The 19,250-nt window shown below is 36.1% G+C and overlaps 2 protein-coding genes across 3 annotated transcripts in view; one reads left to right on the forward strand and one right to left on the reverse strand.

Moving 5' to 3' along the window:
- Window positions 1–7,883, reverse strand: part of col5a2b (collagen, type V, alpha 2b) — a 33,754-nt gene extending 25,871 nt beyond the window's left edge. The window contains 1 exon segment of the mRNA XM_048200688.1: window positions 7,436–7,883. Coding sequence (XP_048056645.1) covers window positions 7,436–7,526 — 91 coding nt within the window. The 5' untranslated portion in view covers window positions 7,527–7,883.
- pjvk (pejvakin) lies at window positions 366–18,979 on the forward strand. Of its 2 annotated transcripts, XM_048200689.1 has the most exons (9): window positions 366–426; window positions 597–732; window positions 7,169–7,243; window positions 9,394–11,361; window positions 11,952–12,147; window positions 13,125–13,266; window positions 13,356–13,473; window positions 15,244–15,387; window positions 15,482–18,979. In XM_048200689.1, the coding sequence occupies exons 4-9, from the start codon at window positions 11,151–11,153 to the stop codon at window positions 15,781–15,783; spliced, it is 1,113 nt and encodes a 370-aa protein (XP_048056646.1). In that variant the 5' UTR covers window positions 366–426; window positions 597–732; window positions 7,169–7,243; window positions 9,394–11,150; the 3' UTR covers window positions 15,784–18,979. The 2 variants fall into 2 exon arrangements, with proteins under 2 accessions (XP_048056646.1, XP_048056647.1); XM_048200690.1 differs by lacking the exons at window positions 366–426; window positions 597–732; window positions 7,169–7,243 and having other exon boundaries at window positions 8,744–11,361.
- The last annotated feature ends 271 nt before the right edge of the window (window positions 18,980–19,250 follow it).

Here is a 19,250-nt window from a genome sequence, read left to right on the forward strand (position 1 = left end):
TAAATAAATAAATAAATAAATAAATAAATAACGGGGCATAATGAATCAGTGTGTCGAATCTGCTGTTCGGACCGCCAAAGTCACGTGATTTCAGCCGTTGGCAGTTTGACGCACGATCCGAATCATGATTCGATACACCGATTCATTGTGCTCCGAAGCTTCCTGAAGCAGTGTTTTGAAATCGGCCATCACTATTAAGTCGATTTTTTTGTTTTTGTTTTTTGGCGCACCAAAAATATTCTCATCACTTTATAATATTAATATTGAACCACTGTACTCACATGAACCGATTTAAATATGTTTTTAGTACCTTTATGGATCTTGAGAGAGGAAATGTCATTGCTCCCTATGAAGGCCTCTCGGAGCCATCGGATTTAAACTAAAATATCTTAATTTGTGTTCTGAAGATGAACGAAGGTCTTGAGGGTAAGTAATAAATTTTCATTTTTGGGTGAACTAACCCTTTAATGCTAATTTTGATATTTTCGTCATAAAATTCCATCCTTATGCTTGGTTATACTTACTGCTAAGATTGTGGTAAAAAAAAAAAAAAAAAAAAAAAAGAAAATCACAAATATTCCTTCATATGTTTTAAGGTACACTGAAAGCTAACAGTCCTTACAAAAACTTGGCATGCTAACCACAATACCCAGCACGTAGTTGCTAGTGCTACAAACATCGTTTCTAAAACAGTCGTAACGTGGTACCACTACTCTCATCAAGGAAAAAAAGGTAAGAAATAAAAGAGAAATCACAAAGACTGTTAACAATTTGTATTTCTCAAAACACATATATGAGATATCATTCAGGTAACGTTGACATGTGTAGTATTTTAAAATCATGCTTACATCAGCTTTAATTATTTATGTTACAATAGTAATAATAACTAAGAATTGTAATGAAACTACTTTATGGTAATCTATGCTTACCATTCTAATATTTTTAAATGAACTGCCTTCTCAGATGCTTGCTAGGCACATACTATATCCAAGTATAAGAAATTAAAGCCGCAAGAATAGACACACCATGTATGTTAACATTGCAAGAGACAATAATTTACTATGACTCGTATATGAAACATCAAAGCTGTTCAGAAGGCACTGTTAGTGCTGAGGAGGTGCCTAGAATGGATAACATTTTTAATTCCTTCATTTATTTCACATTGTGGCAACAGTCAGTGGCACACGTTGTCTGTCTATATCAACTTTACATCCCCTCAGATGGAGCCTCATGATAAAGCACTGGCCCCATTGGCCTGGTCCATAATCTGTCCTTGACAAGGACATCTAAGTAACTATAATTATAAGTCAAAGTATAAAGTACAATGTTTTAGACTCAATGAGAACTAGAGCAATGCCACCATTCATCCAATTCTGTTTGCCCTCATTTAGCTGGTGATCACATCATACGCCACACCCTGTAATTGAGGTCTGCAGCTGGAGACCTTCAGCCATTTTTCACTCAGCCTATTGATGCACCTTTTATGTACCACATCAAGACTACGTTCCACAAATAGAAAAGAAAAAAAAGAAATCCACCTTTTTCAATGTCAAATTATGGGACTGGTCTGCCTATATAGAACATTTACTCTGCGTTCCTACCATTTCTGCTTACATTATGGCTAAATCTGAAATCACCTCCTAAACCCTGAATCACTATTCCCTATGTTAGTCCACTAATACAGTTCATTTGAAGGAGTGAATGAAAACGAGTGAGCTAATTCAGACAGGTGTTGATTGTACATCGGCTGTACACTTGTTATTGCGGTGCAATATGGGATAGAATGAGTGCACTCAATAACATCGACTATGGTTTCGGACACCACACTGTAAAAGTTCACAATACTTAAAACATTTAAATTTGTTGTGACAAGTGGGGTGGGGCTGAAAGCCGTGGAAACGGAGTGCTTATGTAAATTAACATATAGTTAATTTACATAAACATCATATTCAGATCTTGGTTAAACATTCAATAGCAAATAACACATGCTATTATAACTATCAAAGAGACTGTCATTATATACTTGCATGTATATAATCAAACAACATGCAGTATATGTGGTCTTAAAAGATTAGTTCACTTTCAAATGAAAATTAGCCCAAGCTTTACTCACCCTCAAGCCATCCTAACTGTATATGACTTTCTTCTTTATGATGAACACAATTGGGGAAATATTAATAAATATCCTGATGCATCCGAGCTTTATAATGGCAGTGAGCGGGATCAACAAGTATGAGCTGAAGAAAGTGTCTCCATCCACATCCATCCATCATAAACATACTCTACACAGCTCTGGGGATTAATAAATGCCTTCTGAAGTGAAGCGATGTGTTTGTTTAAAAAAAAATCCATATTTAACAAGTTAAGAAGTAAAATATCTAGCTTCTGCCAGACTGTCTTCTGTATTCAAGTTATGAAGAAAGTGTAAACAGGTGTCGCGTTAAGTTTTTTCCATAAGTTGAATAGGGAAGGCAGGACGTAGCGTAAGCTAGATATTTTACTTCATAACTTGTTAAATATGTTTTTGTTTTTTTACACAAACGCATCGCTTCGCTTCAGAAGGAACCCCCCAGAGCTGTGTTTATGATGGATAGATGTTGATGGATGCACTTTCTTCAGCTCATACTCGTTGATCCCGCTCACTGCCATTATAAAGATGCGTCAGGATATTTAACGAGTTTGTTTGCCCATATAGTCTTTAGGGTATTAGGTTAGCTAATTTGGCTTGCTGTCCATTGAGGAGGGGCTCGATGAAGCATCTTCAACTCGAGCTCTGATACAACCCCCCCAGTGAATAAATATAGGATATGATTACATAGGGCAAGGTACCTGAGATGAAGGTGGAGTTTGGGCAGGTGGAGGGATGCTGAAACAGCTGAGACTGAAGAGAGGTAAGCAGCTGCTTATATACTCTGGCTGTTGATTGGAAGATTAGATGGGCTTGCTCCTCCCTAAATTACGTTTAGGAACTTCACTTATTAATATATCTCCGATTGTATTCATCAGAAAGAAGAAAGTCATATACACCTAGGATGGCTTGAGGGTGAGTAAATGGTAACCCTACTAAACTAACATAACAGAACCCCCTGTAAATATCAACATAACACAACATTAAACACTAACTTATGTCTTTCTATGTTAATCTTGTGCAAAAACACACAAAATAACAATCACTTGACCCTTCGCAAAGACCCGCCCCCCCTTAGTTACTGTTGCTTTGTCCGACAATCCATGGCACTGTCACGCCACATAGAGTGAAAAATACATCGCGGAGCAAAGAGGACACTGACAAGACAGAGCAGGTTACTTTTGATATGAAACAAAGTCCCAGCTTTCAAACTGTGTAATTTTTTAAGAAATTTCGAACAATAAAAACCATTTTGTGGCTTTTTAATGTGTCATGACAGATTGCTGTAGCGCCTCAGCTCAAGGGGCTCGTGAACCGATCATCTCTTCCTACTAATTAATTTAATGCATCAAATAAACATGAATGAACATGAGAAGGAATGTTGTTTCAACCGCGGAAAGACGTCAATACACACCATTTTTCAAGTTCAAGACCACCAAGGTTAATCTTCTAACTCCCCTGACTGCTTTCTTGGACAAAATGGCGGGTTAAGCGTTATGATTGGTTAGATCACTTATCAATCAAACTCCTGGCAAAGGGTAAATTTTAACATTTATTTATACAGCAAAACATGAAGCAAAACATGCTGGGAATTAGAAATCTGCTGCAACTCAACTCAATCATATCAAGTTCAGCTTACTACAATGAAATTTTGAGTTCACGCAACTTTTTTCTATTATGTACAATGAACTTTCATTATTATTTGAGTGAAACAAACTCATTTCATTTCTTTAATTTCACTGTTCGTTTTTACAGTGCACTATAAATGGCTGTCCCCTCAAATAATGTCCTATTTGAGGGTATAGGGGGCGATTTCGGAATCAGCCTGTCTATATTGTCAGACACAACCACCACCAAAAATCTATGTTCCTACAGGCTAATTTGCATGTGTACATACTTTTCTTTTTTTTTTAACTGTTAAACTTAAGTTCAAAACATAATACAAAACTGAATAAGACAGCAATTTGCCATTTTTACAGTAATACCATAATTAAATATATTCCAAATCTAAAAATGCTAAAATAAAAAAAAGACTACTATCAAAACAATTAGGTGTAGCCGAATACATATTTATAGTCTTTCGATTTCATTAACATCTATACAAAAGGGAAAAATTTCATACTGTAATGTAAACATGGACCATTTAACATACTGCAGTGAATTTTAAACAGTAGAGAGGTGTCTTTTTGTTTTGTACAGAAATTTTACAAAAGAAAACATTGTATAATGCTACCTGTTGTTAGTGTTTTAGGTCACTGTTTTATGAATGACAAAGTGTGTTTGCTTTGCTAGTGTTATGGAAGAATGGCTTGATTTGAGTGTTTTGGTAGTCTTTTGGTAGTGTGAAATTTACTGCTATGCCAAGCTGAAAGTTGATAAGGAGTAGTAGCAGTTGTAAAAATACTGTTTCACATAATTGTAATGGATTATAAATGACCTAATATATAAGCAGCCAGAGTAATGACCACAGTTTTATAAACACACCCAAGGAGAAGATGCCTAACTAAATCCTCTCATGTTGTCTGTGTTGTGTTTGTCTGTGGCTCTGAGCGACAGCTCCAGGCTGTGATAATTCTTGATTAAATGCTGTAGCGTGACAGAGACGGCAGACAGAGTAAATGCTGGTTCTGTTGCTCAAAGTCTGTCGCATCAGAGTCTATCCTGATGGCTGGCTTCTAGCATGGCTTCCACTGCTGTAATCAGCAATAATGTGTATGACTATCCGAAAGCCTTTAATACAGTGCTCTAGTGCAACAACACAGTGGAAGTGCAGACAGCTTTATGCATGGTAAGAATTATTTGTTGCCCCTACTTTCATCAAAGGCGTTTGTGACAGCTGTAATTGTTTCTGTAAAGGCCCAAATTATGTCATAAAGACATTCCAAGCAATTAAGAAGACGAAGTGAAATTTCTCTGCACTTTACTTTTCAAAATAAGAGACTTTGTGAGAGAAATAACTGAAGTGAACTAAATATTTAAAATATAAATGTATAACTTTTTAGATAGACAGACAGATAGACAGCTAAAAGTCGTCATCTTAAATGCTTTTAAACTAGGAAATAAATTTGTGACCATGTAACCATGCTAAAGACCTGAAGTAATATATATTATTTTCAGTCTTGTCAATGGCATTGGAGCAGTAAAAATACTACCAGAAGGACACCTGCTGCTACTCAGCTGTATGAAACTGGCCTTCTTAAAGCACGATTCTGAAAAGACAGTAAGTACCAATTTAGTGGAAAAGCACATGCGTTATTTTAGGGAAACCACAGCAGCCTCTATTATAGGTTAGACTGTGGGCAACTTTTATTTCTGTCGAAGTGAAAAGGCACGCCCTCTGTCTGAAGTTTTTAACCAAAATATCCTCTTTGGAATGTACATTTCTTTAATATATACTCATGTATAGAACGGACATTGCATTTGTCATACAACGTTTCTTTACAAGTCCTGTATTGCAGATCCTGTGATTGACATAATATCCTCCCCCTCATAAAACATTACAAGCTGGCTCTCATGACGTGTCCCCATATGGGATAATTACTAAGAGAGGGTCACACACCTTGTTTTATGTACATTAAACTAGGGTTGGAGTGTGACAGCATGAATTCACCGTGCAAAATTTTTTATTTCAATATAATTTTAGACTCGATTCTTGCTGAGCTACCCAACAATACTGATCAATAACTGAACTGACCTGTAACCTAAATGAGTGTGAAAACATCATAGTTGGATTTCAGGCAAACGCATTCGCCACATGATTGGGTGTGTCTAGCATCTCTTTTGGAAAGAACTTTGACCACAATTGGTGGCCTGCTTTGGTCCGTGAAAACCTCACATCATTACATGCAAGGCCATGAAATTATAACTCCGATAGAGCTGAGAAAGCAGAAGATCAGGGTAATTCAGCTTGCAAGTTCACAATGAAATTAGGAATCAAAATTGTGCTAGTAAGGAATGATAATGTTCAGGTAAAATCGACTTTGAACCCAGCTAACAGGGAACGTTTTCAGAATGTTCTAGCGAAGTTATGAACAAACGTTCTTTTAGAAACGTATAGAACGTTCGTTCAATATGATCTGGTCTTTAATCATTTTCTCAAAACGTCAGCACAATAATGTTATTTATATGTCATTCATGGAAGGTTGTTTTCTGAAACGTTTTAGATTTTTTTTTTTTTTTTTTAATGTTACTGCTTGTTTCAGAATGTTCAGAGAACATTCAAACGTAAGGTTCCTAAATGTTTCTTAACGTTCAAATAACCAAGAAATCATTTTAAAAAATTTCTTTTTGATAGTTCAAAAAACAGTCAGAAATAACGTTTTCATAACTTAATATGAACATTAGCAAAACATTCTTAGGACATATTTTTGTTAGTGGAATGCTTTCTTCACAGCAACTTTAACTTCCTTCAGCAATATGGCTATTCCATCATCTCATTATTTTTATTGCTGTTCATAACATAAACGGGACTGAAACATCTTCTCTGTGATGTTTCCCACATCCATTATTATTGCTTACGTTTAATAGTATGAATTATGAGTAGTTCAATCATGTTGTTCCACACCGGTATGACTTTCTTTCCTCAATGGAACACTAAAAGAGTTGTTAGGCACAATGACAGACTCATCATTGACTTCCAGTGCTTCTTTTTTCCATGATGAAGGTGAATAGGGACTGAGTCACTGTAAATGAGGCTGACTAAATGATGACAGTTTTAATTTTGGGTTCTAATACCACTGTAAGCATTAAGTTATTCCTAAACTATATGGTAAGACAATTGGATCTTACTTAAATTGTCAAACAAACTAACATAAAGTGTCCCACTTTACCTGCACTCATGCTACTTTTATAATTAACATGAATTTACTGCAATAATACACAAATGGGGCTTTATTATTTACCCAACAGTGGAAGAAATTTTGTTCAGTCATTTTAAATCTGAATGAAGCACCTTAAAAACTCTTCAGTCTAAATGTTTTTCATTTAAATTCAAACTTTTGTATTTTTAAACTCTCCATAATAATCTTACACTGTCCACAGATGCATGAAAAATCAGAGTGCCGTGATAAAAATGACATGAGAGAGCTGTTCTTCTCCCAGATATTGAAGTAAAAGGTGAGAAAAGCCATCGTGTTTTAGTGTATGATGCAAAACAGGTAAGTGTGAAACTTATTTCACCATTTTCAAGCACTTCTTACATATTTATCTCAAATACTAGAGTTATACATACTGATATACAGAGACACACAGAGTATCAGTCTTCAACTTAACCTATCAGGTTAGTAAAGTGTGAGACAGGTTACTCACCGGTCTTAACATCCTGGCACGTAATCAATAACACCTGGGCCAAACAGAACCCCAGCCATACAGGTATCCTGAGGTGATGAACTGCGGTCATTTTCACGACTGGGGGGCACAAGCCTTGCCTGTGCCTGCCACAGGAGGTAGACTGTTAAAAAATCACAGCTTCACCATGCGCTCCACAAGACGCCCACTGTACCCAAGAGCGCAGCTGCCAGCCTCTGCGCAGACGCTCCCTGTATGAAAACTCCAGGCAGCCTGTGCACCCCCGCCCTGTGGTTCTCCAGCCTCTCATCTAGCTGGAGCAAAAATAACTCGAGCCTCCAGTCTTCTTTAAGATGATGCACACTTATGAAGAACATGAAGCAGAATGCATCATGTATCACTGTCATAACACTACAAAGCTCAGCATCACACAGCAGACACCAGTAGATTTAATTATAGGACAACTATGTGCAGTGGCTTTACTTTATTTCTTAGATGTGTAGAATAGGTAAAAACACAATCATTTTGTGTGTAGATTCTGTAGTGGATCATAAGCTATCCTATTTGGCCATCACTGTATAAAGCTTGACATGCTTACAAAAACATTTTAAACATTTTTCAAAGGAATAGTGGTAAGAGGCTATTTTTATACCCTGGTATCAATTAGAAGATTAGATGGGCATACTCCTCCCGAAATTACGTTTAATAACTTCATAGTGGCATTAATGTGTCACTTATATGTTGCACCTGAATGCATAAGGTATTAAACATGATCATTTGCTAAGCTAATGAACATAAATAAGTCAACACTCTCATTAATATTCATGAGTTAAAACATGAGATATTCCTATCCGTCTTTCACTTTGTATTGCCAGGAGGTGCAGATGAAGGTCATGATCATAAAATCATGAAAATATATATATGTAAATGTAATTTAAATATTATATAGTCCATATGTGAAGGAGGTTTTAGTTTTTACTTTATAAAAAAGTTTATGCTTTAAAAAAAAAAAACTTTTTAATTCAGCAAGTATACATGAAATTGATCAAAAGTGACAATATAATGTTACAAAAGATTTCTGTTTCAAATAAATGCTGTTCTTTTCACCATTCTAATCCTGAAAAAGTTGTATCAGTGTTTCCACAAAAATATTAAACAGCCACAACTGTTTTCATCATACATTGATAATAATAAGAAAGGTTTCTTGAGCAGCAAATCAGAATGATTTCTGAAGGATCATGTGACTGAAGACTGGGGAAATGATCAGTTTTGTCATCACAGGAATAAAATGCATTTTAAACTGTATTAAAATATAGCTATTTTAAATTGTAATAATAATATTTCACTGTTTTTACTATATTTTTGATTAAAAAATGCAGCCTTGGTGGCCATAAGAGACTTCTTTAAAAAAATCTTACCCCAAACTGTAAGTGTGCATACATACATAAAATAACCATGTGAGCGTGCCTCAATATTAAAGCCATTTGAATTTAATCGCATGGACAAAAAGCACTTTTAATTTTTCAAAATATTGTCTTTTGTGTTCCAAAGAAGAAAGAAGGTCATACAGGTTTGGAACGACAAGAGTAAATGATTTTTGAGTGAACTTCTCTACCTCTAACAACGAAACTTTGGTGGGTGGGGGTTCATTTTGAAACTAGTACAGGATTGGCCATTCATACTCGGCCTGCCTAATCTTTCTACATCTGAGAAGGCAAATTACTTCTAGACAAATATAGGTTGTTAGACTGTTTCCCCTCTATTCATGTCCTACAGTTGTTTGTACAATTCTAAATGAAGAAGTTTATTCCCATTGCAAACACTCTCCCACCTTATCGTCATAATTGCCTGACTAACACAGTGACCTCAGGATGTTCTTGGCTGGCCTCACAAAGTATTACTGTACATGTGTACAGACTGTGTTATAGAAACTATAAACAACTCTTTACAAAAGCTCTTTTTCCCCATTAATGTTTTAGCAGTGTGCATTCAACAGTAACGGACCTCAGTTCTTTCTGGACATAAAGAGGAGCCACATGAGGTCATGAGTGAGTGAGTCTTTCCGTAAATACACTATAGCCAAATGAGCCTTGTACACTGCAGAGAAGAAATATTCTAATAAATTACTTTATGTGGACTCACAGGTTCACTTCCCTTTCACAGTAGAAAGTATCCACAGTTTTGTTAGTGTAGGCAAAGGGATCTTGGTTCAGTTACGAGGTAAGAAACACCTTTAACCATGGTTTATTTCACCATCTATGTGAATTACTGCAACACCAGCATTTAACTTGTCCTAAAAATGGACATTACACATTATCACAGATTGTAAAATTTCTGGCCCATCTTAAACATAACAGACCATAAACTAAGTTCAACTCAAAGCAGAAGTTGCTGTGTTATTCTGGTAAAACAAAACATATGATTTATCTCTTACATATGTTGTTTCTGTTCTATTTTAAAACATTTATTACTTCTCTTGCTAAAGCTGACCTAGTCAGTATGTAACAAGAAATAACCAAAACTAAACAAAACTAATGGCAAAAATGTACAATAAGGTGTAAGGTCCCATTTTGTAATGTTAGTTCTGTCATGACAACTCTCGGAGGCCTTTTTTACTGTCATGTTTGGTCTTGGCAGAATAGATATGCTACTGCCAATGTATACACAACACGCTGCTGTGAGCAAGTAAGACATGCTGCTGCTGTACAATATAGCATACATGAATTACCCATAGCAGATCAATACAGGTGGAGCTGGGGAAGATGGAGGGATTCTGAAAGCTTTCTGCACTGCTAAGGCAAATGCTACCCAAGTATTTTAAAGATTGAGCAAGCAAGCTTATTGGCTACAGATACAGCAGGAACCAATCAGCTGTGCCCTATAGATAACAATGTGATTACGAGCAGGTTGAGTTAAAGGACCTATTAGCCTACGCCATCTAGAGTTTCATGACAGAACTTTGTATTTTATGCATTAACTAACAATGAGCAATACAATTGTTAAGGTATTTATTAGGTTAAGTAATAAAAATACAACTGTTTTTTGTTTATTTTAGCTCAGGTTCATTAAATAATATTAACATACAACTTTTGATTTTAGTTCTGTATTATAAATGTTGAAATTAACATGAACTAAAATGAATAAATGCTTTAGAATTAGGCTATTTTTCATTGTAAGTTAATGTTTACTAATATAGATTTATTATGAAGTGTTACCAGTAAAATAAAGTGTTGCTCATATAATTAACAACAAATATTCTTCATGTAAACTAGTTTGACCTTATTATGCTATACAAAAGAAGGTCATCAGATCATCTGTCCAACGTATAAACTAAAACCTCATTAAAAGCAATGTAAACTAGTTGATTACAGAACAATTAAGCTAATTACATTCTGTTTACAAATAAAATCAAGCAATAATGAACAAGCAGTAATAAGGTCATTATACTCACTATAAACTCTAGTTTGGAGGGAGTTACTTATAACAGATGTGATGGTGTCAGGTCTATTTATTTGAACCCCATAAGACACTACACATATGGCAGAGGACATCCTGATCAGCTTACAACCACTTTATTATTTATGATGTGGTTGGACAAACCCAAGCAGCACCTCCGCAGTCTCATTTAGCTTTGAACAGGTAGTGATGTTGCCACAGCCAGTACCGAGTCAAATTCGAACTACTGTGAATGAACATACAAAGTAACGATATGCTCAAGCTGCGGTGAACTACAGTCATGTTTGCGGCAGCAACTAAGAACTTTGTGAAGCAGGTAGGGGACACTGGACGGCTGGTCCATGTGCCCAGTCTAAGTGAAGCGGACCGATATCAACCCCTCAGCCTGGTGACGAGGAAGAGAAGACGCCATTTCTGGAAGAAGACCAAATATGCCACTACCCCCTTCTCACTGAAAGACATACTCGTGGGAGAGAAAGAGATCACAGCAGGTGAGAAAGATTTCATAATTTGAAATAAATTCAAATAACTTGATGAGTATAGATGAACAAACACTTGGTTATCTCATGCCTTCAGTCAAACATTCGTGAAGAATTTTATGTGCATCTTTGCGTAATTTGAACTTACAAAATGCATAAAAACACTTATTACATACTGTATTTTGAAATTGTTTCGCATTTTATGCGTTATAAATGAAGGTATTTTTTTAATTAAGGGATAGTTTACCCAAAAACGAAAATTCTGTCATCATTTACTCACCATTTACTCAAGTTCTTCCAAACCTGTATGAATTTCTTTCTTCTGCTGAACACAAAATAAGATATTTTGGAGAATATGGGTAACCATACAGCTGATGGGCCCCACTGACTTTCATAGTATGGGGGAAAAAATACTGTTTGGTTACCAGCATTCTTCAAAATATATTCTTTTGTGTTCTTAAGCTGAAGAAAGAAATTCATACATGTTTGGAACATCTTGAGGGTGAGTAAATGATGACAGAATTTTCATTTTTGGGTGAACTATCCCTTTAAGTGTATACTGTAAGTGATATCAAAGGAGTTTATTTCTGTCTGGTTGACAGGGGTCTCCTCATATCAGCTCCTGAACTATGAAGACAAGTCTGATGTTTCACTAAATGGGCGTTTGGGCAACCATCTGATCCACGAGGTGGGAGTAAACGTGAGTGGTTCAGACTCAGTGGCGGTAAAGGCCTCCTTTGGAATTGTGACCAAGCATGAGGTGGAGGTTCCTACATTACTGAGGGAGCTCAATGCAAGGTAAAGGACATTGTGTATATGTTTTTATACAGTTAGACAGTTCCAGCAAAGAAATTTTTCATTTGTTCTCCCACAAAATGATCACATTCCCCCCAAAAAACTTTGCATTTGCTCGCAAAAATTTGGGTTCATTTGCAAAAAATTGCATTCCCTGGTCTCCTGAGAAACTTTGTGTTTGCTTGCAAAACGTTTGCATTTCTCCAAAAAATTTTCATTCGTTCATAAAACTTTTTGCGTTTTCTCGCAAAATTATTGTGTTCCCCATTGCCTGCAAAACTTCTGGGTTCATTCGCAAAACTCTTTCATTCCTCCCAAAAAAAATTAATTAGTTCACAAAACTTTCATGCTCTCTCACAAAATTATTGCTTTCCCTGAGAAACTTTGACTTTGCTCTCAAGACTTTGTCATGTGCAAAACTTTTGCATTTCCTCGACTCCAGAGAAACTTTGTTTCTTCACAAAACGTTTGCATTTTCTCTAAAAATTATTGCATTCCCAGAAAAACTTTGCATTTGCTTTCAAAACCTTTTGGGTTCATTACTCAAAACTTTTGCATTCCTCCAAAAAAATTTCATTTGTTCACAAAACTGTTGCGTTCTCTCGCAAAATTATTGCATTTCCCCAAGAAACTGACTTCGCTCTCAAAAATGTTGGGTTCACTCACAAAACTTATGTGTTCCCCTGAGAAATGTACCTTTGCTCGCAAAACTTTTGTGTTTGCTCACAAACCTAATGCGTTCCCCTGAGAAACTTCACTCACAAAAGCATTGAAATTAAGTTTTTTAATTGGGTCTCAAATTTAAGTTACTGGTGTAAGTTATTTCGGCACGGCTCTGATTACCTGTGGCCATGCTAATATTCGGAACAGCAGCACTCTCGCTCATGTACTTCTTAAATTAAATTAATCAATATATTCTCACATTCATTTTCTTGCAAATCTTTCTGTCTAATCTCCTCTCATTTATTTCTAAATATCAGGAAAGTGGACTTGGATCACTGTTTGATCCGTCAGTCCAAAGAGAGTGGACGCACGATCCTGTGCGTTGTCATGGAGAGTATCCGCACCACACGACAGTGTTCCCTCACCGTCCACGCTGGAGTCCGTGGAACTACCATGAGGGTAAACAAATGCTATTGTGCCCCCAGGCCAAACAATATATGTAGCTGTGAAATCTGATGTTCTCTAATGCTTTCTATCATCCCACACAGTTCCAGATAGACGATGGTCGAAATCCTAAAGGGCGAGATAAAGCCATTGTTATTCCAGCCCACACGACCATAGCATTCAGTGTGCTCGAGCTATATGTGCGTCTCGATGGACGTCTTGGTAAGCATTAAATGACTGCATAATTCCAATAATGTGTTCTGACAGTATCATTCTATGTGCACTATTGCTCAAAAGTTTGGGGTCAGTAAGATTTCTTTAAAAAAAATTTAAAGGTGCAATAGTTGATTCTCTATAGAAATGTTTTTTGGTTGAAAGTCTCCTCATATTCTGATGGCAATCACTACGTTAAATGGTCTTAAATGAATTTTTAGAAATATATATCGTCTGTGGAAGGCGTAGGACCCTAAAATGTTCGAATGAAATAATACAATGTCCCATCTGCCTGTCAACGTATGATTTTACATACCATCGCGCACCCTTCAGGCTATGCAGAGTTTATACAGACAAACGTCAGTCACTAGCACCGCAAACAAACAGCAGCCACCTTTTACAGTTCCTACCGAATCAAAACAACGAGCTTATGCTGTGTTCACGCCATAACTACCGTAATTAAGAGATGGCAACCCTTGACGTTATAACCGGAGCTGTTCTGTCAGATTCAGAATTATGCATATCCATGTCAACACCGAAATGAATCTGCAGCAGTCGGGAACAAGCTCTCATGTTTTTTGCATTCATTATTATTGTAATGTTATGTGCTTTGTGACATGAAGTAGTTTTTATCTCTTGTGATGCTTTGTCGAGAGCAGAGCAGCTGTCAGTGTTTTGGAGGAGGCGTGGCTTTGGACAGCGATTTGCAGGGATCGTATGCTTTCAATACTAGCAGGCTAACGTTAGCATTTCCCAGATCACCAACTGCACCTTTAATACTTCTATTCAGCAAGGATACATTAAATTGATCAAAAATTACACTAAAGACATTTATACAAAACCCCTAAAGGGATATGGTGGTGGAAAAATATGGGATAGGAGGAAAAAATATATTTTGATGCTTTTGTGTTCTCTCTCAAAAGTTTTGAGTTCCCTCAAGAAACTTTGCATTCACGCAAACTCAACATTTCTTGGTGGAACGCAAACATTTTGCGAGTGACTGAAAAGTTTCTCAGAGAATGCAAAACATTTGCGAGGGAAATCATTGACAAATAATTTTTCCTCCCATCTTATTGTTTTTTCATCACTATGTCCCTTTAGGGGCTCCGTACATTTAGAATGTTACAAAAGATTTCTATTTAAAATACATTCATTTCTTTTGAACTTTATATTCATTAAAAATCCTGAAAAAATGTATCACAGTTTCCACAAAAAGCACTACTGTTTTCAACACTGGTTATGTTTCTTGAGCACCAAATCAACATATGATTTCTGAAGTTTAATGTGAAACTAAAGAATGGAGTAATTCAGCTTTGCCATCAAAAGAATAAATGACATTTTTAATCAAATGAATGCAGCCTTCAAAAACATTTTAAAATATTACAGACGGCAAACTTTTAAGTTTTGAGTTATACTGTATATGAAGCTCATCCATGTATTTTTTTTTTTTTTTTTTGGTAACACTTTATTTTACAGTGCCGTAGTTACACATTACTACATGTACTTACTATAGTAATAACAGTAAATTATGCATAATTACTAGTAACTAACCCTAAACCAAACCCTAACCCTAACTGTAACTCATAGTAAGTACATGTAGTTAATTAATAGTATTTATTTGAGGAATTACAATGTAACTATGGCACTGTGAAATAAAGTGTAACTTTTTTTTATATAGATTTAAACATTTTCGGAAATTAGTTGATTTTCATATTCAAGTCTCCATCTATTTTTTATTTTTTTTATTTAACTAATGGCCTTTGATGTAACTTTGGTCAGACATATGTGTAGCACCGGAGTCAATGGGAGGGTTTGAGAGGGAACAGATACGTGACCAGCTCGGGGGATACATTGGCCGCTTTTCCTTTGGAAGACTCAGGAGATTCCTGTCGGGAATCATCTATGGGAATCCTTTCAGAGCAGGTGAGATCATTTCTGTTGTCAAATGTAAGTGTAATTTTTAAAATATTATTGAAGAAATGTTCTAAATATGACTCTTGATTTATGCTTGCTGTAGATGACAGGACGTTTGAAGAGCTCACTCACTCTGATATGTACATGGACGATGTCGTGACGGACTACTACGAGAAGGCTGCCAGCATGACTGACCTGTCCACGGCCTACCTGCGGGATGAGAAGCACATACGTGTAAATCTACTCAACCATAACATACCTAAAGGGCCGTGCGCCCTGTGTGGCATGGGGCATCAGAAGCGCGAGACTGTCTATGGCTGCCTGGAATGCTCTTCGGGGGGACACAAATACGTCCGCCTCCACGCTGTACCATGTTTTGACCTCTGGCACAAAACCTTGAGGTGAGAAAGGGCTTGGAGGAACTCCCAGGGTGATTTTAATGCAGCCCTTGTGCAATATGACCACAAGATGTAAAACCATCATCTTTAATTTTGGCAAAAACACATTTTAAGAAAGCAAGAATGTTCTTTGCTCATTGACATTGTAAACCAATGATTTCAACAAATTCTAAAGAGTTTGACTTCAATCTGATGATTTATTAGGTGATTGGTTTAATGGTTTATATTTTCCTTGTTTTGTCACAAATTCAGCTGTTTGAATGAGTATATTATTATATCCGTTGCATCTTAGTTGTTAAATAATAATTAGGTCACACTTTACATTACACTCCTAAAAATAAAGGTTCTTTATAGCCATCTATGTTCCATGTAGAACCTTTAACATCCATGGAACCTTTCCATTGCACTAAAGGTTCTTTATAATGGAAAGAAGTTCTTTAAGGGGAGTTTACACAACACCATTTGAAGTGAAAAATAGAAAATATTATGCATTTTGGCCATTCATTTACATGACAATGGCATTTTGGGAGCCTGAAAACATTTCAAACTTTTGAAATGGGTTTCAAAGCGCAAGTTTTTGAAAACAATACTGTTAGTGTCTCTGTGTAAACTAAAAAAACGTACATTCATGAAAACAGCAAAGCCACTTGAAGGCAACCCTAGCCGGAAAAAGTGTGACTCTGTTTTTTAATGGATGTCAATGGAGGAGAGGCTTCACTAAGCTGAATAAACTGCTTTCGTGAGGAAATATCATATAATTTAATGAATCAACAGCCCATCGGCTAATCTTCAACATTTTTGCTCTTACGAAATTCAATGACGTCAAGACTGTAATGTAATTGGTTATCAAGGCACAATCATAGTTAGCTGTTACGATTTCTCACGTTCTTCCCACGGACCCTCGTATCTCCCAATAATAAGACCACCTCTGGAAAACGGTGACGTCATGCACGCGTATTGCATGGTCAGTCTATAGTGGTGGAACTATGATGTCACTTTGTAGGCCAGTCGGCAGTTAGCATAATCCCCCAATATTTTTTTCCCATAGGCTTTTGGATGATAAAATAAGCTCTGTGATAGACAAAAGTGTATGATACTTACACGTTTTGTCCAGTAAGATCATTTTCACAGATGAACACAACTTTTATGAAGCCTATTTTGAAGCCTATATGCAGTTGCCAGAAGTAAAAAGCTAAACGCAGGTTATAAACAAACTACACCACAGTCGCACAATTTCAACATTGCCACTTCTAAGCTTCTGACAACTCTTTCAGTTTTTATATAAAAACATTTTCCCTGAAAGTTTGAGTTAGAATAGTTTATAAGAGCACAGTTATAAGCATAACAAAGCTGTAAAAGCAGACCGAGCTTACCTATTTGGCGTGATGACGTTTAATATCGCCGACAGCCTATGTAGTCCCATTTAGCCACTTGTTAGCAACCGCCTTTTTCAAGACATGTAACAGCTTAAAAAATCACGGGTAGGTTAATACTGATGTATTTTGTCGTATAATAAAATGTAAAAGTATATCGAGTTTGTGTTAACCATGGATCTTATTTCAGCCATTTAACCAAAAACCCTTTGGGAGGATGGAACCAGAAGTGCTAAAATGCTAACTCGCTTCCGGGTTTTGGCCTATAAAAATGCGTCATAGTTCGTAGCCCCGCCCCTTTTCAGCGCTCTTTTGACTTCCAGTTTGTATTTTCCATCTTACTTATTTATGAATTAACTGCTCGTTTTAAAATCTTCCCTGTCTACTGACATTTGTTAAGACATCTGCTTTAAACATAACAATGCTCATGATAACTGTTGTTAACTCTACATTAAGTAAATCCACTTCACCAGCTAATTACTCTTTGACAGCGATGCCATAGAAATATACAGGGCTACCGCAAAATCGGAAGTTCAAAGACAAAATTCTAAAGATGGCTGTGCACACGTTTCTCTGCCGCATAAGGTCTATAGAGGGTGGGCTTTCTTACAAAGTGACATCGCCAACTACTGGCCTGGCATGCATAATACAATGTTTTTAGTCATCTTCACGTATCTTCACGATCTTTTTGAGAATGTTGCCACTCAATTGTGAAAAACGCTTTAATTTTTAGTACACCTTTGTTGTGTAAACGTACCCTAAGATTATTAGAAAGTTCTTCACAATAAAAATAAAAAATGGTTCTTTTAAGAACTTTTAACTGAAAGGTTCTTTGGGGAACCAAAAATGGCTGCAGAAATGCCATTTTGGAACCTTTATTTATAAGAGTGAATGTGTCTTTAACTACTGTATGTACTTACATAAAAAAAAAATATAATAATAATAATTGTTAGGTACAATGTACTATTTAATTGTAATTGTAATGTTGTGTTAATGTTGTATTGCAAAACCCTTTCGCTGCTGTTGAGGTGGGATACGGGTAAGTTTATGAACAGGCTGTGTACATAATAACTGCATTGTATCAAATGATTAATTTATATGTTAGTACATAGTAGTTACAGATACTTAATATAAAGTGGGACCAATAATTACTATCTATACTGAAAAATTGTGTGTTTCCTAATGGGAAAACAGTAAAATACACATAATTCAGTATATTAATAATACAAACTGAAATAGACTGATCTTAGACACAAAACTTGGTGCTAAATTATGTATTGCATTGTTTACAATTTGTCCATAATGTTCATTTATATCAGTTTTGAAATGGCTCTTCTTACTGTACCCAGATACAAGTGGGCAAGATAAGAGATACATTAGGGCAGATATTTGTTTCATCACGTGAAGACCAGCTGCTGTGTTTTCCGAACACACTGGGCCGTCTAAATAATTCAGGCTTATCAATAAATTAGCCCGTAGGTCACGTGATGACAGAGCAGGAAGTGCATCACTGACAGTTGTCTCCTGTGAACAGTACACCATGGAACTGTTTCCAGATAGTGTGTGAAGTGAGGGCAAGGAGAGTGCAAGGTTACATTTGTGTGCTTATTTGACACCTGTTGGCCCTACTGATTAGAATAGTGTAATGGATGGAAAAATATAGGCCTACCTTAAACTTGTTGACTGTATAGAATGTCGAGAGCGCATATTAAAAGACTGCCTGAAATATTTTCCATCTCTGTTCACAATGTTTACAATAAAAATAGATTTTAAATGTTAAGTGAATATTACAATATTCAATAAATATAAATGAAAAGTTTGGTGTCAGTATGATTAACTGTTTTCTGTTCTCATACATTTTAAAATGTAATTTATTCCAGTGATGTCAAAGCTGTATTTTCAGCATCATTACTCCAGTCTTCAGTGTCACATGATCCTTCAGAAATCATTCTAATATACTGATTTGGCTCAAGTAATGTTTATCAATGTTGAAAACAGTTGCTTAGTAATTTAGTCTTAGTAAAAGTCTAAAGAGCAGAATTTGCTTGAAATAGGAATCTTTTTGTGAAAATGTAAGTCAATTTAATGCATCCATGCAGAA

This window comes from Megalobrama amblycephala, linkage group LG8, assembly GCF_018812025.1.
Source record: "Megalobrama amblycephala isolate DHTTF-2021 linkage group LG8, ASM1881202v1, whole genome shotgun sequence".
In the NCBI taxonomy this organism is placed as follows: Eukaryota; Metazoa; Chordata; class Actinopteri; order Cypriniformes; family Xenocyprididae; genus Megalobrama; species Megalobrama amblycephala.

Excerpts from the sequence above, each read along its gene's own strand:
- pjvk (XM_048200689.1), top strand. The coding sequence starts at position 11,151 with ATGTTTGCGGCAGCAACTAAGAACTTTGTGAAGCAGGTAGGGGACACT. Across the intron at positions 11,362-11,951 it reads AGAGAAAGAGATCACAGCAG|GGGTCTCCTCATATCAGCTC; the intron begins GTGAGAAAGATT and ends TCTGGTTGACAG. Across the intron at positions 13,267-13,355 it reads TCCGTGGAACTACCATGAGG|TTCCAGATAGACGATGGTCG; the intron begins GTAAACAAATGC and ends CATCCCACACAG.